Genomic DNA, 22,959 nt, shown 5'->3' with positions numbered 1-22,959 from the left:
TCCACCATCCATCCCATAGCTAAGCATCAGGCCTATCCTACCACCCCACCTCTCCCTGTTGCCTAGCGTCAGCCCTGTCCTACTCCCTACCCATCCCCCTGGCATTAGATATAAGGCTTTTTTAATGTTCTGGGTACTGCAGAACCCACCTCCACCACACCAGTGCACCCAAAGAAAACCGCCTATACTTTTTTTTTCCATTTTAACCTAGCCACTGCAGAGACCATCCCCACCCAAAAACCCACCAACATGAGAAATAGACAACTTTTTAAAAATTAACCTGGGCACTATTAACATTTATTGTTGGTGAATTTCTGGGTGGGGGTGGGCTCTTCAATGCCTAGGGCAAAAGAGATATATTTAATGATTAAATATACTTTTTTTTTTTTTTGCTCTAGGCAGTGAAGAGTCCACCCCACCCAGAAGCCCACCACCAGAGACATCCTTTTGGTTACAAGAGTAATCAAAATGCTCGCTGGGGGTGGGCTTCTGGGTGGGTGTGGGCTCTTCACTACCTAGGGCCAAAAAAAGGTATATTTTAATCATTAAATATACCTTTTTTGCCTTAGGCAGTGGTGATTACCCCACCCAGAAGCCCACAACCATCAGCAAGTATGAGTACAAACACATATCAATTAATACATGACACGTTAAAAAAAATTAAAAATACATATGTATTTATTACCTGGCTCCCATAGCTCTATGGGCCACGGGGGGGGGGGGGGGGGGGGGGGGGGGGGGGAGTGCTGTTGCTGTGATTGATTGACTCCCCAAGAGAACTGACTGAAAATCATAGACCCAGCCAGCAGGATAGGGCATAGCCTTTTACTGAGGGGAAAGAATTGGTCGTTTTGCTCTGTCTGTTCCCAACACGTTTTCCTTCCTGAAACTTAAGTACAGCCCCCTGCTCCTCCCTGTCCGGTTTCAGACTATTGTGTGCAGACCCCAGTGCAGCGTAGGGCTGATTCCAGTGGAGATGCCTTGAAACAGCTCCAGTCCCTGCTTGCTTTCGTGCTGCCGCAACCGTGACCTTTCCCATGCGGCGCTGCGTGTGGCACGGCGCCATCGTGCTGTGCGCAACTGCACACTTTGGGCCCCGTCCAGGCTGGGGGGGGGGGAGATGGCAGTGTGGTGATGTGCGTGGTGCCGGCGCGCGTGCGTGGCCGCAACTCCGCAAGACTTTAGCGCGAGGTTACATGCGGCCCGGCGTCTGGCCAAGGAGGAGCTGCCAAAACAGGTGGTAGGTGGCTGAGCGGCCGACAGCAGATTGGGCAAAAACTAAGGCTGTGGCTGCTCAGCTGCTGTAAAACTGGGTGGGCCTGAGCCGAGATCAGGTGGGCCTGCCCCTGGTTTATTCCACACCTTTTTGAATTCCATTATTGTTTCTGCCTCTACCACCAGCTCTGGGTGGGCATTCCAGACACCTATCATCCTTTCTGTGAAGAAATATTTACTGATGTTGACTCTGGAGTGAAGGAGTAGCCTAATGGTTAGTGCAATGAAATGAGAACCTGGAGAACTGGGTTTGATTCCTGCTGCTGCTGTTCTTTGTGACCCTGGGCAAGACACTTAACCCTCTATTGCCCCAGGTACAGAAACTTAGACTGTGAGCCCAATAGGGACACAAAACTCCTGCATGTAACAAAACAAGTAAACTGCTTTGGTTGTACCACAGAAAGGCAGTAAATCGGGCTACTACTTTCACCCCTCTTCTTCCACCTCAGTCTCACTGTTTTTCTTCCTTCGAAGTCCACTCCATCCATCTATTTGCTCCTCTGCCTCTCCGAGTAGCAGTCATTTATCAACCCCCTGATAAGTCCCTTTCTTCCTTTCTCACTGACTTTGATGCCTGGCTTCCCTTCTTTCTTGAACCTTCATCTCCCTTCCCTCATTCTTGGGGATTTTAACATTCATGCTAATGATCCCTCTGACTCTTATGCTTCTCAGTATCTTGCTTTAACATCCTCTTTCAATCTTCAACTGTACTCCACTGCCTCCACTCACCAGAATGGCCACTGTCTTGACATTATTCTCTTCTCAAACTGCTCACTCTCCAGTTTCTGTGCCTCAACTCTTCCCCTCTCTGACCATCATCTGATAACTTTCACACAAACACCTTCCTCCCCAGTCCCGTCTAATCTTAACCAATACATTTAGGAATCTTCAGGCTATTGACCCTTCTACTCTGTCCTCCAGTGTTTCAAATCTCTTCTCTACCACTATGTTATCCAAGTCTGTCAATGAGGCTGTCTCTTTCTATAATACTATTCTCTCCTCTACTCTGGATACTCTCGCTCCTCCCATTCCCCGTTCTGTAAAACGTACCAAACCCAAGCCTTGGCTGACCTCTAGAATACACTACCTATGTTCCAGTGCCCGCTCTGCCGAACGCCTTTGGCTGAAATCCCGTGCCCATGCTGACTTCATACAACTCAAATTCTTGCTGACCTCCTTCCAGTCTGCTCTTTTACTTGCCAAACAGGACTATTACATCCAGTTGACAAATTCTCTTGGCTCAAACCCTTGGCGTCTCTTTGCCACACTGAACTCTCTCTTCAAAGTGCCTTCACCTCCAACCCCCCCCCCCCCTTCACTTTCTCCCCAGACTCTGGCTGAGTACTTGCATGATAAGGTTCACAAAATTAAACTTGAATTCTCAACCAGGTTACCTCCACCTCTCCTTCCCTTAGTCCATTCTCTCAACCCTCCAACCCCTGCCTCCTTTTCTTCCTTTTCTGAAATCACTGAAGAGGAAACTACACATCTTCTTTCCTCCTCAAAACTAACTACCTGTTTCTCTGATCCTATTCCCACTTAACATTATCTCTCCTACTGTCATCCCTTTTATCTGTCATATCCTCAATCTTTCACTTTCCACTGCAACTGTTCCTGATGCCTTCAAACATGCCATAGTCACACCACTCCTTAAAAAAACCTTCATTGGTGGGGGAGGAATATTATACTTGCTCGTTATTATTGTTTTCTATTTGTGATTTATAAACAACAGTTGCACAGCATATTGTTCCTTTTCATACTTTAAGAAAAAGATTTAAATATAAAATCATAAGTGTTCAAGGCTTCATCAGATGAGGAAAGAGCCCGCGGGGACAGAGATGGAGCCTGCAGGGACGGGGCGGGGATGGGGACAAAACCTGTGGGGACGGGGATGGAGACAGAACCTGAAGAGACGGAGTAGGGATGGAGGCAGATCCCGGGACAAACTTTGTACCCATGTCATTCTCTAATTATCACCTCCTCCTTTCTGGTGGTTGTGCCTCTCTCTGTGCAGCCTGGCATCCTTCTGGCATTGACCACTGCCTTATAACACAATCAAAATCACTCCAAGGTCTTTATCTAGTCTGTGCCCTCCACCCTCTCCCACTATTGAGAAGAACTCATTTGCATTTCTTTGCAATAAAGCTTAACTTCCAAGCATATGACCAGTCTTCTAGAATTTTAGATCACTTTTCATGTTGTCTATGCCCACATCAGTATCTACTTTGTTGCAGATATTTGCATTATCTGCAAAAAAAAAAAAATAACGGGGGGCAAACCTTTCCTTTTAGCCCTTTTCAAACATTGCTCACAAATATATTGAACAGAACAGTTCTCAGGACTTATCCCAAGGAAATCCACTCCTCTACTGAGTGAATTCCATTTTCCAACTAAACTCTGGATTCATAATTGGTTGATTGAGATAAGGCAAGCTGGGCTGCTGAGTTATGCACGTCTTCTATGCAAGAGAGTATCAAAGGCTTCAACAGAGATCCAAGAAAATGACATCTAGCCCATGCCTTCAATCCAATTCTCTGGTCACACAAGCAAAGAAATAAGGTTTGATGGACAAGGTCTGTGGACAAACCATGCTGCCTCAGATCTTGCAAACCACTGGATTTTGGATAGTGAACTATGCTTTCTTTCAGTAGTATTTCTATTGCTTTTCTCATCACTAAAGTAAGGCATTATAAGCTTGTAGTTTCCAACTTCATTTGTGGAATCAATTCAGCCTCCAAACATCTATTACACACATTCTTCAAGGGTCCACCACAACCTCTCAACTCCCTTAGTATAACTGGGATGTATCCCATCTGACCCTGGTTTTGCACACTTTTGCGAGTTCTACATATTTGCTCCCCTCTATGAATGGTGTGGAAAACTACAGATCTGTTCATTTGTGAAAAGGTAAGGAAATAGTACTAAAGGATAGAATAATGAAACCAGTGAGGTTTCACAAGAGGAATATCTTGCCAAACATTCTTGATTTAATTCTTGGACAAGCAGACCAGAATAGTGAATCAGGGGGCGTGCCCAAGATAGCAATCTGCTGTACTCCAGAGCCCTGTTTGTTCTGCTTGCTCTTTTTGAATGCCATAGAGGAAGGGGAAAACCAGAGGAGTTATCCTCTTTACCCTCTGTGACTCCAACACTTCGGAAAGCAGTGATGACAGCATTTGTAAGTCCAACAGTACCCTCGGGCGTATCAGGTGTTGGCACGGAGTCCTAGCTTGGAAGGTGAGTGGTACAGAACAAGTAGAAGTGAATCAATTTTTTACTCTTTAAAAAAGTACAAAGACTAGGGGAGACTCAATGAAGTTACATGGAAATATTTTTAAAACAAACAAGAAGAAATATTGTTTCATTCAACGAATAGTTAAGCTCTGGAATTCACTGCCCGAGGATGTAGTAAAAGCGGTTAGCGTATCTGGGTTTACAAAAGATTTTTTACAAGTTCCTGGAGGAAACATCCATAGTCTGCTATTGACACAGACAAGAGGAGGCCACTGCTTGCCCTGGGATTGGTGTCATGGAATCTTGCTGCTGTTTGGGTTTCTACCAGGTACTTGTGATCTGGATTGGCCACTGTTGGAGACAGGATACTATGCTGGATGGACCATTGGTCTGACCTAGTATATGGCTATTCATATGTTTTTATGATAGTGACAAGACATTACACAATTTCCCCAAAACTAGTGAGCAAAAATCGATAGAAAAGGTTTTAAGGATAACACTTATAGATGTATCTTAATGGCTCTCTGGAAACTGTAAGACTGTCATGATCTCTTAAAACGGCAGCAGGAGAGAAATGGTGCACATGTGTAGTTGAACCAGCTCAAAAGTTCTGAAAGTCAGTTTATTTATTTGCTGCATTTGTATCCCACATTTTCCTACCTATTTGCAGGCTCAATGTGGCTTACATTATGTTGCAATGGCATCACCATTAACAGAGTAAGAGGTTCAGCATATTGTTACAATTAATGTGCAAGAATATCAGGTAAATAGGGTAAATAAAATGATAATACATAACATATAAGTGAGAGCAGGATAAGAAATAATGTTCAATAATGATAATATGATTAAAATAATCAAATTAGAAGGGATCAGTATTAGTTGGTTCTGGTATAGTTCTGGAGTAAACTTTCCATGCTGGGCTCCACTATATGATGTCACTCATGTAATGAGGATTGCTGAATCCTCCTTGCCCTTGGAGGACCCTGGATCCCCCAAACAGTGCATTAAAATTACAGACATATAACATGAACACAGAATGTTCCCCTCATGGTTGTGGGTAAAGCTCACCATAAGAATAGTCTGTTCTAACTTTCAGGGAGCTCTTGTTTGCAGTAGGATCCATGACTGTCTGTGATCTTCGCAGTACTTCCACAGCATAACTTTCTCCTCTACAACCACTGGGCAAATGCTGCACATGTACAATAAGGTTAATCCATCTGCTTGTATCCCAAGAGCATCCTTAAGATATTTCCTCACTGTGTCCACCAGATTTATTAGAGGGGATTTTAGAAAATCAAACTACAGGTTATTCTTCTTAACCTGGTTCTCAAAATATTGCAATTTATGGCCATAATATCTTTGTCCTTGGTTTGTGCTACCACAAGGTTCTTGAGGTCTCGACTACCTTCTTCCTCCAAGGCACTCACTCCAGTAACCCTGCTCCTCAAACCCTTGAGACTGAGTGTCCTATGCAGCAGCACTCACAATTTATAGTCCTAATTAAGCTTCCTGGCAATAAAGCACAGAAAAGAGTTCAAACCTTGACTAGCTTCTCCCAAGGACTCCACACTCATGATAGCTGGCTTCTCCAACACACCAAGTCTCAATAAGAAAGCACTTTACTCCTTGATAATTCTGTTCTCAAAGCCCAATGTCATGCTGGTCTCCCAAGGGCGAACAGAATACTTTCCCAGAGGTGTAGAAACTGCAGCAGGAGGCCCTCCAACACCAGCATTGTGTTCTCCCTGGTTCTGTGATCTCATATTGCCATGGGCACAGCTGCTGCCCCTAGCATGGCTAATTTATACGTCAGTTACTTTGAAGAACGTCATCTCTATAATACCAAATGGTTCACAAACATCTCTTACTGGTACCGGTTCATTGATGACATTTTTTTCATCTGGCAATCCACAGAGCAACATTTATCCCAATTTTTGAGTTGGATAAATACCATAGACTCCTGTCTAAAATTTACTATGATAAACCATGTGACCAATATTACTTTCCTTGATACTTGGATTTCTAAAGTGCATGGAGAATTACATACGACAGTCTACCATAAACCCACAGATCGCAATACTTTATTATCATTTACTAGTCACCCTCCACATAGATTGAAATGGTCTCTCCCTGTTGGACAATTCTTACGCTTGCGTAGAATATGCACCATAGATACCGCATTCAAACAACAGGCCACCACGTTTTTTGCTAAATTACAGGAGCGGGGGTTACTCTACAGCTTGCATTCGCCAGCTTATAAAAGGGCTTGGTATGCACAACCGTCTCTATTACTTTTAGATAGACCTAAAGAACACATGGATAAACTAGTATGCGTGTTGGGATTTTCTACTCTGGCCCCACAAATAGCACGACACTTGCATGTCTTCACATTCCATCATATTTTTTCACAACGCCCATGTGTAGCTTACACACGGGGCTGCAATTTGAGAGTCAATTTTGTACACACTACTTTGACATATGATAATCAGTTAAATAGAGAAGGTTTACATCAATCCTGTGGAGAGTGTCAGTTTTGCTCCCAAACTACAGTTATGCAAGAATGGACTCACTCTTCAACACAGCAGACATATAAATTGAGGTACATCACCACATGTCAATCTTCCTTTGTTGTGTACATTATTAAATGCCCCTGCCATCTATATTATGTGGGACATACTATACGGAAGATGAAAATTCAATTGACAGAGCATAAGAGCCGTCTGACAACAAGGACCATGTCTGCTCCGTTAGTAGCTCATTGTCTACAATTTCACCATACGTTTGCAGAACTCAATTGGTTTATTATTGATCAAATTCCTGAATCCTATTTAGGTGGCGACCGGGTATCCATTCTAACCTGTCGGGAACAGTTGTGGATCTTTAAATTACAGACTATTAGCCCTAAAGGCTTGAATGAAAATATCGAGTGGAATACCATGATTTAAATCACCAATGTGAAGTTTAGTTAGTGGATGATTTTCAAATTGAGGCTATAAGTGGCATTTTCTAAGTCTGTCATGAATTTGTGTTTGTATATAAAGTTTTCACATAAAAAAAGTTTTTCCTTTTCCAGTGACGTCAAAAGAACGATTTCCGGTTCTTGCCTAAAAACCCATTGGCGCCTATATAAGCTACTTCAACAAACCTTAGGAGTGACCAGCAGTTTGTCCAACAACAGACTACAGCATAGATGACAGCTTTAACCAGAGTCCCTCAGGAGCTCAAGTACAAACAGCCATTCCAGACGCCATCTTGGTGCTCCCTCCCAATACTTAATTTCTAAGCATTTTCCTCTTGTCTTGATCCTTTTGAACATGCAGAACCACCAGTTGAGTAAATTGACTATTATAAAGGCAAATCATTTATACCATTTCCCAACATTATCAACAGGATGACTCTCCAGATCATACTAAGCAAAGTATGTGTGATGTTTGACGTCTCCTCTTTTGTGGCTTTTCCACTTAAGCATTTTCCAATGTGGAATGAAATGGATAATTTCCATGGAATATAAAGAAATTGCCATTTTGAAAACAAGAACATTAGCCACAGATTTACCCCTCCCCCCCCAAACATATTATTACTCTCATTCAGAGTGTGTTCAATAATACTACAGTATCACTAGGCACATTTATTAGTATGAGTTGCCCTGTTGGACTTTGAGAAATAGTAGTCATGTCACAGGATGATTGTCCCTGATGCAGTTTCCGTGGAACGGGGGTTCCCTGTCGGGATTTATTAGTCTGTTGTTTCGCCAACTCTCAAGATAAGAAGGCAGTATCTGCTGTTTTTGGAATATATTGAGAAAATATTAAAATTAATTCCCGTGGATAGACATGTGGTTTTTCACTCTGTTTGAGAATTAAGAATACTTCTTTGCACTATATGATAAGTGGAGCTTTTTTTCTGACCAATGATGATATGGTTTAAGCCTGTCCACATTGTAGGCTTGGAGACAAACAAAGCAGATCAATCAGTGATATGGTTCAAAACTTTATTTTCAGAGATTCGCCCGACACAGACTGTGTTTCGCCCACAAGGGCTGCGTCAGGGGCTCTACAAAAGCAAATAAAATCAAATACAATTAAAAACATATATATTTGTATAATACTATATCATAAAGCGTTAATAATGAAAAAGAAACCATATCAGATATATAAAATCAATCAAACACTTGGAAGGAGAAATCAAATATCGTCGAGGAAATAAACATAAATACTTGCATAAACCTATGTTTACAAACATACAAATTTGAATAACACAAATAAGACATAACCATAAATTCTCTGTTATGCATATGATAATAATCTGAAATAGAGATAACTGATTTAGATAGCATAAAAACAATAGTCCAAACAATAATTAGCATAATGAAATATCATTTATACTTACATATATAAAGAATCAGACTCACAACAATTATAACAAAATACCTCATACAATTTTATCACAATAAAACTCACAAAAAAAATATATATATATGGTGATATACATTTATAATACATTTAAAATGTCAATTATAATTATATATATACAAAAAAGGTAAAATAAAATATTAAAAGGACCAAAATAAATCATATGATTCAACAAGACAACGGCCACACAGAAAAGATTCTATGGCAGTACTTATTTAAAATGTCATTTGTTATCAGTTATCTCTTTCAGAAAGGAATGGCATATATGTTGGATGAATACCTTAATATGAGAAGTCTATTACTATAATGTTACTTGAAAACATACATAATCAAAATAATAAAAACACAGATAACTCACAATAGTCCAAGCAGGACATGAGATTGAAACGTAAAAAACCAGCAGGGTGCTTTCCTCAGTCAAGATGAGGACACTGCAAACAAATTGCGAAAAGTGAGAGGAAAAAAAAAAAAAAAAAAAAGAAAGAAAAACTTTCCATATGCTACTTGGGAGACTTAAATTTTTATATATCAACAGTCCACTATAGAAAGCAAAGTGAAACTGAACTGAAAACATGGGATAAATCCAGAGCTGGCAAGTGTGCACAAACACCTACTCTGCTGTGTTTGTGCACACTTGCCAGCTCTGGATTTATCCCATGTTTTCAGTTCAGTTTCACTTTGCTTTCTATAGTGGACTGTTGATAGTTAGTTCTTTGTAGCAAGTAATGGTTCCTTAAGGCAAGTGTAGAGATTGAGAGCTTTATGTATATAGCCTGTTTGTGTTATGCTAGCACTCTGTTTATTTATTAAATAAGATAACAGCTATGGTGATTTATTATCATTATTAAAGGAAGATTTAACTTTTAATATATAAAAATTTAAGTCTCCAAGTAGCATATGGAAAGTTTTTCTTTCTTTTTTTTTTCCTCTCACTTTTCGCAATTTGTTTGCAGTGTCCTCATCTTGACTGAGGAAAGCACCCTGCTGGTTTTTTACGTTTCAATCTCATGTCCTGCTTGGACTATTGTGAGTTATCTGTGTTTTTATTATTTTGATTATGTATGTTTTCAAGTAACATTATAGTAATAGACTTCTCATATTAAGGTATTCATCCAACATATATGCCATTCCTTTCTGAAAGAGATAACTGATAACAAATGACATTTTAAATAAGTACTGCCATAGAATCTTTTCTGTGTGGCCGTTGTCTTGTTGAATCATATGATTTATTTTGGTCCTTTTAATATTTTATTTTACCTTTTTTGTATATATATAATTATAATTGACATTTTAAATTTATTATAAATATATATCGCCATATATATATATATTTTTTTGTGAGTTTTATTGAGTGATAAAATTGTATGAGGTATTTTGTTATAATTGTTGTGAGTCTGATTCTTTATATATGTAAGTATAAATGATATTTCATTATGCTAATTATTGTTTGGACTATTGTTTTTATGCTATCTAAATCAGTTATCTCTATTTCAGATTATTATCATATGCATAACAGAGAATTTATGGTTATGTCTTATTTGTGTTATTCAAATTTGTATGTTTGTAAACATAGGTTTATGCAAGTATTTATGTTTATTTCCTCGACGATATTTGATTTCTCCTTCCAAGTGTTTGATTGATTTTATATATCTGATATGGTTTCTTTTTCATTATTAACGCTTTATGATATAGTATTATACAAATATATATGTTTTTAATTGTATTTGATTTTATTTGCTTTTGTAGAGCCCCTGACGCAGCCCTTGTGGGCAAAACACAGTCTGTGTCGGGCGAATCTCTGAAAATAAAGTTTTGAACCATATCACTGATTGATCTGCTTTGTTTGTCTCCACGTTGGATTTTGCAGATCGCTTGCCATCTTGTTTCTTAGGCACATTGTAGGCTTGAGCAGTTTCACTGAGGTCTTTTTTCTCTACATTTTTAGTATTGAAGTGATTTTTTCTCATTCATTGCAGACCCATACATAAAGATCTTGTATAATGTTTTGGAATGACTGAATTTGAGATACAAGGTGCCCAAGTGAACTTTACATTTATTAGTATTACAGTAAAAGCAATGGTGATCTCACCCACTGGAGTCAACTTTTCAAATTTATTGAGAGTGCTAAATATAAAACAAATTACCCTTCCAAAAACACAGTGAGAGAGTTTGCTCATTATTGGAGGTGCTCTGCACCCTCTGGCACCCACAGAGCTAGATCCTATGATCCCACATTTCTGTATATTATAACAAATTTTAAATATAGAAATGGATAAACTCTTCAAATAGTGGTATTGATCCTTGAAGAGAGATGGTCTTCTATAGGTGATATTCAAGTAAACCAAAACAGTGGAAAAGTCTATTTACTAGCTGCCGTCTCAGTTATGAATGCCAATGGGACAGCTGTGCAATCAGCAAGGACAGCAAAGGTATGACATACTAAATATACACATCTCCACAGAACAGAGTGCAGATCATTACTATTTTGTCATAACTCCTCTGTAAGTTTGATCACTGATGAATTAATTAACTCTACTAAATACCAAGCTTTAGACAGTAATATAGTAGTCAACTTTACTAATTTTTTTAATAGATAAAATCTGCATGCATGTGCCAATAAGAACTGGTGCTCATGAATTCTCAATCCCCAGGAACACCTAAATTTATCTCACACAAAAGTAGGCACTGTTTCCTAGTGCACACTTTTATACATGTAAACATCAAAACACTTTTAAAAACGCCTACTTGAGTGCGTGACACACTGTTCTTCATGATCAAGTCACTTATAAAATTGCCCCCTTGGTGTATCCATTATAATCATTCAACCTACAGTCATAGGTGCCAGCTCTGTAGGTGCCTGATAGTTTTATGATATACTTTATTAAATCTGGAGCAGAAATCTCCATGTTGCAGGACAGCAAAGGAAGGTGTTTCTATATCCCAGTTACTGCTCTTGCCTCCTCTGTAGCCTACTGGCTGGAATAGCTGACCAATGGGCTACAGGAGGAAGTGAGAGAAATACTTTGAAGCCTATTGATTGGCTGTGTCATGTTCTGGAATTTTCTGAACTTTTCTTTTGGGTCTGCTTATTTCTGTGTGTTTCTGTGAGTTTCCACTGATAGTGGCAAGACAGGAATTTCTGGCTGACCACAGACAAGACCATTGCCATGACATCCCAACTAACTGTCTTGTTAAAAACAAACTGACCAGACCCCCCGTTGTCATGACATCCCAACTCTTTGTTACTAAGCAGAGGTGTGGCAAGGACACTAAGGCCCTATCACAGGTCTCCTATGTACTTGGAGGATTGCTGATTGGATGATATATGAGGTGGTCCTTTGTGATGGGAAGGGTATATAAGTAACTGCTCATCTAAAGAGACTCTGAAATAGCCCTGATGGCAGAAGAGTTTCATATCCTTGTCACAGCCTATTTCCAGGGGGGTACTCCCCCCCCCCCCCCCCCCCTTGGTACAAACTAATTCTCTATAGCTAAGATTCTATCTTTCTTCCTTTCTTTCTCTCTGTTCTGTAACCTTTGTATGAGGAATAAAACTTTCCTTCCTATTGTTAGACTCTGTTCTGTAAAACTACTAATGCCAAAAGCCAATAATATTTATTGTGCTGTAACCAGTGAGAAATAAAGATTCCTTTTCTTCTTCTAACTTAGCCTGAGTTTTTTTTATAAGAATAGCATGACCAAACGTGCAGCCTAGTACAAAATTGGTGACCCATGACGTCTACTGAAACTTCTATCTGGCTGGTCAGAGAGAAGAGTGTAGCTTAATTTATAGAAATCTATTTTTATTGATATCCTTTTTCTTGTTCCAAGTTTTGCATTTGATTTTTGTAGCTATTGCAGTGGAGATCAGGAATAGTGCTAAAAGAGTGTAAGAAAAGAGAAAGCCGTCTGATCAAACGGTAGTCACGCCCATTTCCCCCCTATTTTGTCACAAAAATTTGTAAGTATATAATTGCTATTATATTAGGGAAGATATTTTTATGTTATTTGAGATCTGTTTCAAATCTTTGTTCACATTCTTTGAATTTTTTCTTTGTTCCTAACGATGTTTCCTTTTTCTGCTCTGAGTTTTCTGATTACTAAAGCTACAGTCCTTTATAAAAGAAAAAAAAAAAGGCACAGGATTACTAGAGAATCTCTTTGTGGCCACAGGAAGCTTTCTTTACATCCTTGTTTTTTTAAATATTTGATTTCATGGCTCTAAAACACTGTAACTAGGGATATATTTTACTTAGTTATAGTAAGTTACAAATGTCTGAAATCAGTAAAAGTTTGTGACTACTTCAGCATTTAACTTATCCTACAGTTGAAAAAAGCCCCTCTCTTTTAAAACATTTTTCTTTTACTTGTGAGCTGTACTTTGTCATGTTTAGTTAGCAACATTCCTTTGTTTTCAATTCAATGCTAGAAACTGCACTTCCATTTGAGAGCACTAACCTTTTGAACTGTTTTTTCCTGTACTATATTTTGATATCTCCTTCTCTGTGTGTGAGCCTTTCGTAAAACCTGTATTCCAGCAGTACTGATAAGGATTAAATTACCTTTTTTCTGTAACCTGAAGCAATTTCTGTACAGGTTTCATAATGACAAGGACAGGGTTTGCTCTGCTCTCCTGATGAATTCAACAGTTTGCCTTAATATTTCCACTTGTAATGCTAGTTGTCCAAATTTACAATTTATTTGATAAAATTCTATGTCACTGTTTCTTTTATGTATATGATTTCTAGATAACAATTTTGTTTTCCTGATAAGCTTGCTAAGAATTCTACAGTTTTACTTTCAGAATGTTTAAGCTATTAGGAAACTAATTGATCCACATTCCAGTATGAAAATTTATGGTGATTTTCCTCTGCTTTCTTTAAAAGAAACTATGATAAAAGATATACATATTTGTCCTAAGACTGACATAGCCAGACCAGTGGAATATAAAGAAATATTTTTTTATTATTTCTGATCAGCTGCAGAGATACGGAATCTCAAAGGCGTATTTAAACAGTATTGTTGTACATTTTCCACACTTCTGGAGTGGCTATGCCATGTTTATTTAAAGGTTATGCCCAGTCCTGAATTCCAATAGCCTAATTTGATTCTCCAACCTCTTAATTCTTTGTCTTTTATTTGTTTGTCTTTATGTTGCCCCTTACATACAATCAGTATAAGTGATCACTTCTGACTTTTTTCCCAATTTGTAAGTCATACAATCAGTACATATAAAAGTTTCTCTCCTGAATACATATTAGTTGTGTATACAGTTAACATATTTTCTTTTCTGCATTCCCTTAGTAGGCATGTTAACTACTTATATTCTGTCTTTATCAACATTTTAATACATTAGTTACAGCTAAAGTGTAATTCTTTCACATTCAGTACAAATTAGGGTCTGTTTTTCCATAAAGTATACTTTTCCTTAAAGATAACTTTTACTTGGATGACATCTGTTACATGGGAACAGTAAGAAACATCACTAAATGTATTTTCTGTACTGGAGAGAAGAAGCAGAGAGGCTGTTGTAAGTAAGTTGGCTAGGAGAATGTCTACTTCATCAATCTGAGCTAAAGTAAAATTTTGTTTCGGCTCAAGTTGACAACTGGTGTGGACTAAGTTATTCATAGAGCATTAAGTCTGGTGCTGTGCTTGCCCAGCCTGCCAGGATTTACCTGAGGCCTGGCTCTGATTCCGAACAAATAAATTCTGTGTGTGCCCTTTCTTCTCACCATCCCAGGCACTGAATAGGCATCTGTCTAGACCACCTCAACAAGAGGGTTGCATAAATAAAACAACAAAGAAGTTTGCTTGGAAGTGATCTGTTAGCAGAGCAGAAACAAACAGAGGAGGCCGAGGAGACCACATGCTCAGAACTTTATAGTGTTGTTGATAGAAAACACTAATTTCAAACACAAGGTGTCCGTGTAAACTGTATTTGAATACTGATGGTATGGCTGAATGTATATGTACAATTTTATATATTCCAAAATGGCGGCATTAGGATGCACGTGTTACATGCCAACTACAAGCATATATTTTGAAAAATTAAGCTTACATGCACATTCACACCATGCTTCTGAAATGCATATTTTATATGGCCAAATTCATGCATGTTATAAACCTGCAGGAACATAAGTTATTTTAGTGTGGTTCCTGAGATGATTTACCCCACAGGAGTATTTATGCATTTTAATATACAAGCTACTAGAGCTGCAAATTAAATGCAGTTAACTCAGTGATTAATGCATTAAATCATTAATCGTGCTTAAAAAAATAACACATGGCAGTATCTCCTGTCTCCTCCAAACATCTCTTTCACTCCCAACTCCTGTCCTTGGTACAATCTGATATCTTTCTCCTGTCCACAATTCAACATCACCCACCCCCCATGCCAGTTTACCTTAAAGGTGGCCTTGTGTTGATTCTCACCAGTGGCACTGCACATATGCTACCTGCTGCTTGGTCTGAAACATTCTCTCTGACCTGTCTTTCCTAGGCAGAAACATGAAATGTCAGAGGAGGTGGGACGGGCCAAAGGGAAAGCTTCAGAGTATGCCACAGGCAGCATATATGCAATGTTGCCACTCCCAGGACCAGAACAGCAGGGAGAAGGGGGGAAGATGCTGAACCCTGGGTGGGGGGAGAAGTGTGAGCTGCAGACCCGCAAGTCAAACTGGAGAGGTCACCAATGGAATCTATGAATGAGGCAGTGAGCTCCAGAAGCCACAACAAGAGCTTGATGCTGCTCACCACTAAGTTTGTGTCGCTGCTCATAGGGGTGGAGAGGGAGGGAGAGGTGCTGGACAATAGGAGGAAGGAGAAAGGGAGAGACAGAGAGAGTGTGTACGAGAGATAGATAATCAACCTTAGCAAAGAAAGCAATAATGGACCTGGGGGAAGAAGAGAAGGAGTGAAGGTTGAGAAAGGGAGAGATGTTGGATCTGGGGACGGGATGGGAAGGAAGGAGATTATCAGCCCTTTCGGAAAGGGAAGGGAGGATGGGATTTGATATACCACCTTTTTGTAGATACAATCAAAGCGGTTAACATATTATGTACAGGTACTTATTTGGTATCCGGGGCAATGGTTAAGTGACTTGCCCAGAGTCACAAGGAGCTGTAGCAAGAAATAAATAAATCAAGCACCTCCAATTGTGCGATTAATCATGATTAAACATTTTAATCGGGCTGCAGCCCTAATATAGATAAATACACACACACACATATATATATATTAGGGCTGCACATTTAGCATGTTTTTTTAACACGATTAACATGTTAAAAATTTAACTTGCGTTAATAATTTTCAAACATTGATTGCATTCCACCTCCCCCTCCCTCTGGTATCTTTCTGAATTTGCCTGTAAAAATGCCAGTGCTAAGCACACGCTGCTTCTCTCTAGCTGAAGCCCTCCCTCAGCGTGCTGCCTCCTCTGATGAAACTTCATGTTTCCTTCAGGCAGTACGCTAGAGAGGGCGAGGTCTCCGACAAAAGAGAAGCAGCACATGCTTAGCACAGTCCTCTGTACAGGCAATTTCAAAGGGTTGCCAGGGGGATGGGGAAAGAGAACGAGATGCCCACAAACGAAGGGGTGGCAGAAGGAAAAAAGCTGCTGGAGTGTACGGTGGGAGAGAAAAAGATGCCGGAACATGAGGGGAAGGGTGGAAAGGGGCACATAACAGACAGAAAACTATGTTGGTCAGGGGGGGGGGGGGGGGAAGAAAACTGGACCAAAGCATTGTGTCTCAAGTGGGGTTTATATGTGAGATGGTGTCAATGAAGGGGAATGGAAGGGATGAGAGAGAAGAGGGGAGGGGAAGAGAAGGAAAGGGAAGAGAGATGGAGAAGATGGTGTCTATGTAGAGGAGGGGAGGGAGACTGTGCCCATGAAGGGGAGGGGAGGGGAAGGTAAGATAGATGGAAGAGATGGTGTCTATGGAGGGGAGGGGAAGGGAACAGATGGTTCCCATAGAGAGGAGGGGATAGGAATGGAAGGGATATGGGGGAAGATGGTGCCCAAGGAGAGGAGGGAAAGGGAGATGGGAGGAGATGGTGCCCAGGCAGAGAACAGGAAGGGAGATGGGAGGTGATAGTGCACAGGGAGAGGAGGGGAAGGGAGACAAGAGGAGATGGAAACAAAATAGATTTGAAAGTGGGAAGAAAAATAGAAGAAAGCTGAATGTGAAAGATGGACATAGGGCAAGAAGTGAAGGAGGAGAAAAAAGAAATTGTGACTAAAAGCCACAGAATTATGCTGGAAGCGCAGGGAAGAAGACCCAGAGACAGGGAAAGAGTGATTACAAAATAAAAATCATCAGACAACAAAGGTAAGATAAATGATTTTATTTGTATTTTGGTAATAGAAATATGTAAGTCTTAAGAATTAACATCTGCTGTCTATATATTGCATTGTACAGGAGGCAATGTGAGGAGGTGCTTTACGTGATTAATCATGCGCTTAAATTTTTTTGTGTGTGGCCCTACAAGCTACATAATATAAAAGGGAGGATGCTCTTTCAGGACAGCCTGGGAAATTCTATGAGCGCAGCACCCTTTCTTTGATAATTCTAGAAAATTACATATTAGTCTTTTTAGGCTGTTTAACTAGATTCATAGACACAATCTTTGTTGTCATCCTAATGACACAATATTCAGAAACCAAGATCTAATTTATTTTTTGGTTAAATTTTAGCTCCCATGAAAGAAGAGGTTTCAGACTGATAGTATTGCACACTCAAATCCTCTTTTTAGCCTTGGAAGGGGTACAACAATGGCAAAAGTGGTATAAACGTCCTCACACCTCCCTGTCTATTTTGCTTGAACCCCCACTCTTGAATAGCATCCCAGTAGATAAGAGGGGAATTCAGTTCCCATGCTGTAACAATGTTTAGATTTCAGTGCTATGAATGCTAATAATTATGCCTATTAATGACAAATTGTGATAATGCCTTTCTTTCAGAGTTGGAGACACTAGGAACTGGAATGAGACTGTCACTGATACCAGAGAGCTTTTTGCTTATGCTCACACGGGGACTGGAATGGGGTAGGAAGGAGTGACAGGGCTAGTTTACTGAGCATTCTGAAAATCACTGTGCATCCAATAGTGAACACAGCTGTAGGTTAGGTGAAACATTTCTGGCACTCTCATATAGCATAAAACACTAAGTGCCTCTTCTGGATTTAATACCATTTCCAATCTCTTCTCTCTGCAACATATCTCACATTTCTCGGTCTGCTGGTATTCCTCTTCCTCCATACGCTGCACAGGGCCCTGTTTGCTATGGCCTCTCTCCTTCACTGCATATAAGTCACTTTTCTCCCCCCCCCCCCCGTCTTTTCTCTTCCTTTTGGTCCTCTGTACCTCTTGCTTCTTCCCCTCTCTTGTGTTCTTATCTTCTGCCTTCCCTGTGTCCTGTCTCTCTCCGTAGCCTTTTTACCTCTCCAAACTGTGTTCTTTCTCCATATCCCTTTTATCTCTCCAAACTGTGTTCTTTTTCCCTGTATCTATAACATGCACCTTGACCTCTAGCCTTCTCGCTCGTTCCTCTTTTTTTACCTGTACTGGGTACCCTTGGTCTCTGGTACCTGCTCTTAACCCCACCCTCCAGACTTAAAAATAAATCTGTAGTAGCATGAGAGAGGATTTCCAAAAGCTGAAGCTTTGGCTCTGCATGCTCTGTAGGTTTGAGTGAAGAGGGGGAAGATGAGGAAGGACCAGTTGTTCTTCTTTGATATTCTCATATTTTATCTCATTTGGTTTTGGCCCCAGAGAACCAGTGGTAACGCTCCCAAAGTTCCAAAGCATGGGTTTAAAACCCCCGAACTGGGTCAAACTCAAAGAGCTCCCACATACATTACCACCTTGTTTTCCCCAGAGCAGTAAACCATTTTCAGAAAGTAACTTTTTTTTTTTATTGGTCACTCACTACTGAACTGAGTCAGAATTGAACCAATGACCAAAAGGTGAAAAGCTCTTTAATACTGTACTCATCCCCTGAACTACCAAGTCCTCCAGAAAGGCCAAGTTCAATGTGCTGGGACTGCAAATTTAGTAGCAGAGCTGAAAGCTTTTTCCAAGTTTCACACTGCAAGGAACTGTTTTGCGGAAGTCTGGATCAAAGTAGTCAGTAATGTTTAAATTGCAAACAGAGCAGAAAGAATGCACACCGCACACGCAAACATCAATCCTACTCACCGACATTGTGGCGTGGACATGTATACCACCCTATGGATGAAGATGTAGTGAAATTCAATGAAAAGCATAAGAAAACACTGGACAAATGTTGCGAGACTCCACTTTAGGCCCAATTCAAACAATTTCCATAGCCAGTATGTTACCACATATTGTCAGGACTTTATTTGCTATAAAAGTCTGAAGTGGGTTATCAGATTGCTCAATTCAGGCTTTTCATGTGAACGAACTCCCAATGTGCGGCTACATTTTCACCACAAAAATAAATGTTTTAGCCAGAACTTCTGTGAGGTAAGGGTTATAGTTTAGTTAGGCTCACAAAATGTGCAGCTTACACACAAGTTGTTAGGTGCAACGAGAGCCTCCCCTTGTGGTACGACAAAGGCTGTCTAATGCCAATTGTGTGAGGGATCAAAAGCAAAACTGAAGGAGCCTGTCTGTGTCACTTGAAACAAGGCAATCTCTTAGAACAAACCTCACATATATTTATCCAGGTCAAAATTACAGAACTGTTTGCTTTGACACACACAATAAAAAAATAAAAATAAAACCAATACAGGCACACACATTAAAGGGTATTTTCATAAATGTATAATTTTCAATGATCTCTGATGCTGAAAATCCACGAAAGACACCTTACAAAGAGTATTTCTTTTCCCTCTCTTTGGAGGAGTGGAAGCACAGCATGGGAGACTTCTTAGTGACATGTTTTAGAGGGAATCCTTCATGTATTCTGAGAAACAAAATCAGAGTGTACCGATTGGAAGATTATACAGAAAATAAAGATTGCATTTGAAAACATGAATAGAGAACTATTGTTGTGCTTTATAGGGCACTAGGCAAACTGTCCCAGCCAAAAAGCTTTAGATTATGCATAGCACCATAACAAATCTGTACTTACCATCTGACAAAAATAAGCACAGAGAGGAAATCTCCCTCCCCCCTCCCTTTTCTTGCAATGAGGTCTGTTCTGAACTTCTTGAGACAGTTCTCTATGAACACTGAATGATGATTTCCCTTCCCAGGTCAGACTAACCTCCTGACCTTGTGATTAACTTTCAAAAGAGGTTATCAAGATACAAGACTCACAGAGGATTAAAGGAAATTTAACAAAACAAAAAGCAAGTGACCTTCCTTTCTTTGTTAATCTGACAATCATTGGAGGTGCTGATACACATCTCTTAAGGGGCTTCAAGTCCAGGACTCTATCAACCATGACCTTGTCAATATACCTTTACAGAAACTTATCTACCAAAGAACCAAAATAATACACTCACTCAGCTAATCCATAATTGGATAACAATTGCCTGGACACAAGAAATGCTGACTACAAACAGTTCAATATGTACAGGATTATCTCTTATTTGATATAGACTTTAATATGTAAAAGTTCCACAGACAAAATTAATTCAGACACAGCCATTAAAGTTTAATAAACAAGGCTACATAGAGAGATTTAAAAAACCTGTCTACTTCTACAGCCACATTAATATAGAAGTCTTGTTTTAAACTGGTCCTGAGTATTTCCTTTTGGGGCGGGGGATGACTTCTCAGGGCGTCGGGCCCAACTTTATTTCAGTGGGTGTGTGGTAGCCTAGGGCTGGGGTGGGGTTGCTTCACAACAGAATAGCGGTATCAATTTATTGGTATTCTTAGGCATGAGTGTGGATAAGTGAGCCCTCTTAAAATTTCATCTTGGAATGTAGGGGGGGGGGGGGTGACCTCTATTAAAAGGCAAACATTTTTACTTCCAGTTGAGCTGCTGGCCAAGATGGCCACTGCAAGTTGAGCTCCACAAAATCTGGATTGCGGACCCCAACTCAGAAGACCCAAACCTTCTCCCACAGCCTACGCTCTGCTCTCCTGAACAGCTCTTACTGGTCCACATCGGGGTGCTGCCATTTGTCCCCTGGAAACACAGACTGGAGCCATTGGCAGCAGACACGCTCTCACCTACCATGAGAGAGCGCGGCTGGCCGTGGAGTAACTCTGTGGGATGGCGGAGGTGGTGCGGTGTTGTTTGCAGACAGCGAGGAGGGAGCTGGAGCAGTGGCACCAAAGAGGACGGCAATTCACAGGGTGGAGGGTGCCACAGCGATGCCGCCGAGGCAGAGTAGGCACCTACCATGATCCAGGATTTGGACTGAGCCTTAGGTGACTACCCTGGCAGTGCAAGAGAAAATCCGATGACCGTGTTTCCAGTTAGCCCCTCCCTTGTGCTGCTACTTGTATCTAGAGTACAGTATACTCCCCCGGAGCCTCAAGGGTGAGCACTGCTCTGGTGGGCTTTTTACTTGGTGGACTGCCTGGTGCTTTTAGCCAGATTGTCTCTTCACCTGCTTTCTGCTCTGATTCTGGGCAGCACTGAGAAAGAAAAAAGGAAAGAAAGAAAAACTACCTTTTTTCCCCTTCCTGATCACTGCCTCCCTCCCCTCGGTGGTGTTGTGTGAACTTTGGATTATACAGTGGACCATTGGCCTATTGTTACTACTTTGAGGGCACAGTATTTCCGCATGGCAGCTCATGGATCCAAAGAAGACTCACGACGGAGGATTAAAAATGGTGGAAAAGAATGCCCCTCCATCACCTATGGTGAGATCCACTTGGGCTTTGGAAATTGTTACAGAGGTCCGAATGGCCGTGAAACAGGCGATGGGTACCCAATTACAACAAATTATTGATAAATTAGATGGCATGGAGCATTGGTTCACCTTCTTTCACTAAAGATTTTCAGGCAGTACAACAGAGAATAGGAGAGAGAGAGACTTCGACTTACGAACCTTCATTGGAAATCAGACACCTTCAGGATACCGTAGCTTCTCTGGAAGAAAAGTTTGATGATCTGGAAAATCACTCTCGCAAGAACAATCTGAGATTGGTTGGATTACCGGAATTGGTACAGGATGCAGAGCTGATGGAATTTCTGGAGACATAGAGGGGCATAATCGAACGCGAACGCCCATCTCCATGGGCGTCTATATCCAAAAACAGGTATGTGAAGAGGTGGGACAGACTGTATTATCGAAAAAGATGGGCATCCATCTTTCGTTTCGAAAATACGGTTTGGACGGACCAAATGCCATGGATTTGGTCTCTTCTGAGATGGGCGTTTTTTGTTTTTTTGCGATAATGGAAACTAAAAACGCCCAGCTCAGAAATGTCCCAATCCAAGCCATTTGGTCGTGGGAGGGACAAATGTACAACACTACCATAGCTCTTAGGGGTGAAGGTGGGCAACTACATGTGGGTACAGTGGGTTTTAGAGGCCCTCCCATTTACCACCACAAGTGTTATAAGTAGGGGGGGATGGGCCTGGGTCTGCCTGCCTGAAGTGCACTGCAGTACCCACTAAAAGTGCTCCAGGGACAGGACTTGTTGCTGGTGTATACCCTTGGCACAGCAGTTGACACCTGAAGACTAATCTAGCTGAAAACGTCCTTTATTTGAATAAGCACGTTTAGTCACAGTTAACTGCAGATCAGAGGTTGTGCCCCACTGGCAACGAGACTCGCTGGTACTGAGATTAGCAGTAGGTCCGAGCTGGCAGAATGGTGTACAATGCCCTCTTTCAGCAACATTCAAGGGAAGAACTAAGTGCTGTAACGTGGCTAACACATGAAAGGGATCTAAAAGTGTCTTACACAAATGGCCACTACCTCATGGACTACCGAAACAAAACAGGCACACTCTGACCAGTAAGCAGAGGGAAAAGCACCATGGGAGTAGAGCCTACCAACATCGTGAGCATTTAACACAAGCTAGTGGAGCCCAATACCCTACACCCACCACAATGCATTGCTGATGTGACTCTGCAGTGCCCTTAACAGAAAAGGTGTCACA

General features: G+C 40.7%; 1 protein-coding gene across 5 annotated transcripts in view; it reads right to left on the bottom strand.

The window, feature by feature from the left end:
• The window catches only part of EXOC6B (exocyst complex component 6B), a 1,013,473-nt gene that overhangs the window by 335,116 nt on the left and 655,398 nt on the right, over nt 1-22,959 (bottom strand). For 2 of the 5 annotated variants that reach the window (XM_030190960.1, XM_030190961.1), the window contains exon 19: nt 19,123-19,152. The exons of the other annotated variants lie outside the window; for them this stretch is intronic. In XM_030190960.1, coding sequence (XP_030046820.1) covers nt 19,123-19,152 — 30 coding nt within the window. The remainder of the gene's footprint in view (nt 1-19,122; nt 19,153-22,959) is intronic. 5 annotated transcript variants of the gene reach the window in all.

The sequence above is a fragment of the Microcaecilia unicolor genome, chromosome 2, assembly GCF_901765095.1.
Source record: "Microcaecilia unicolor chromosome 2, aMicUni1.1, whole genome shotgun sequence".
Lineage (NCBI taxonomy): Eukaryota > Metazoa > Chordata > Amphibia > Gymnophiona > Siphonopidae > Microcaecilia > Microcaecilia unicolor.
The sequence above is the reverse complement of the archived record's forward strand: the minus strand, read 5'-3'. Positions and strand labels throughout refer to the sequence as shown.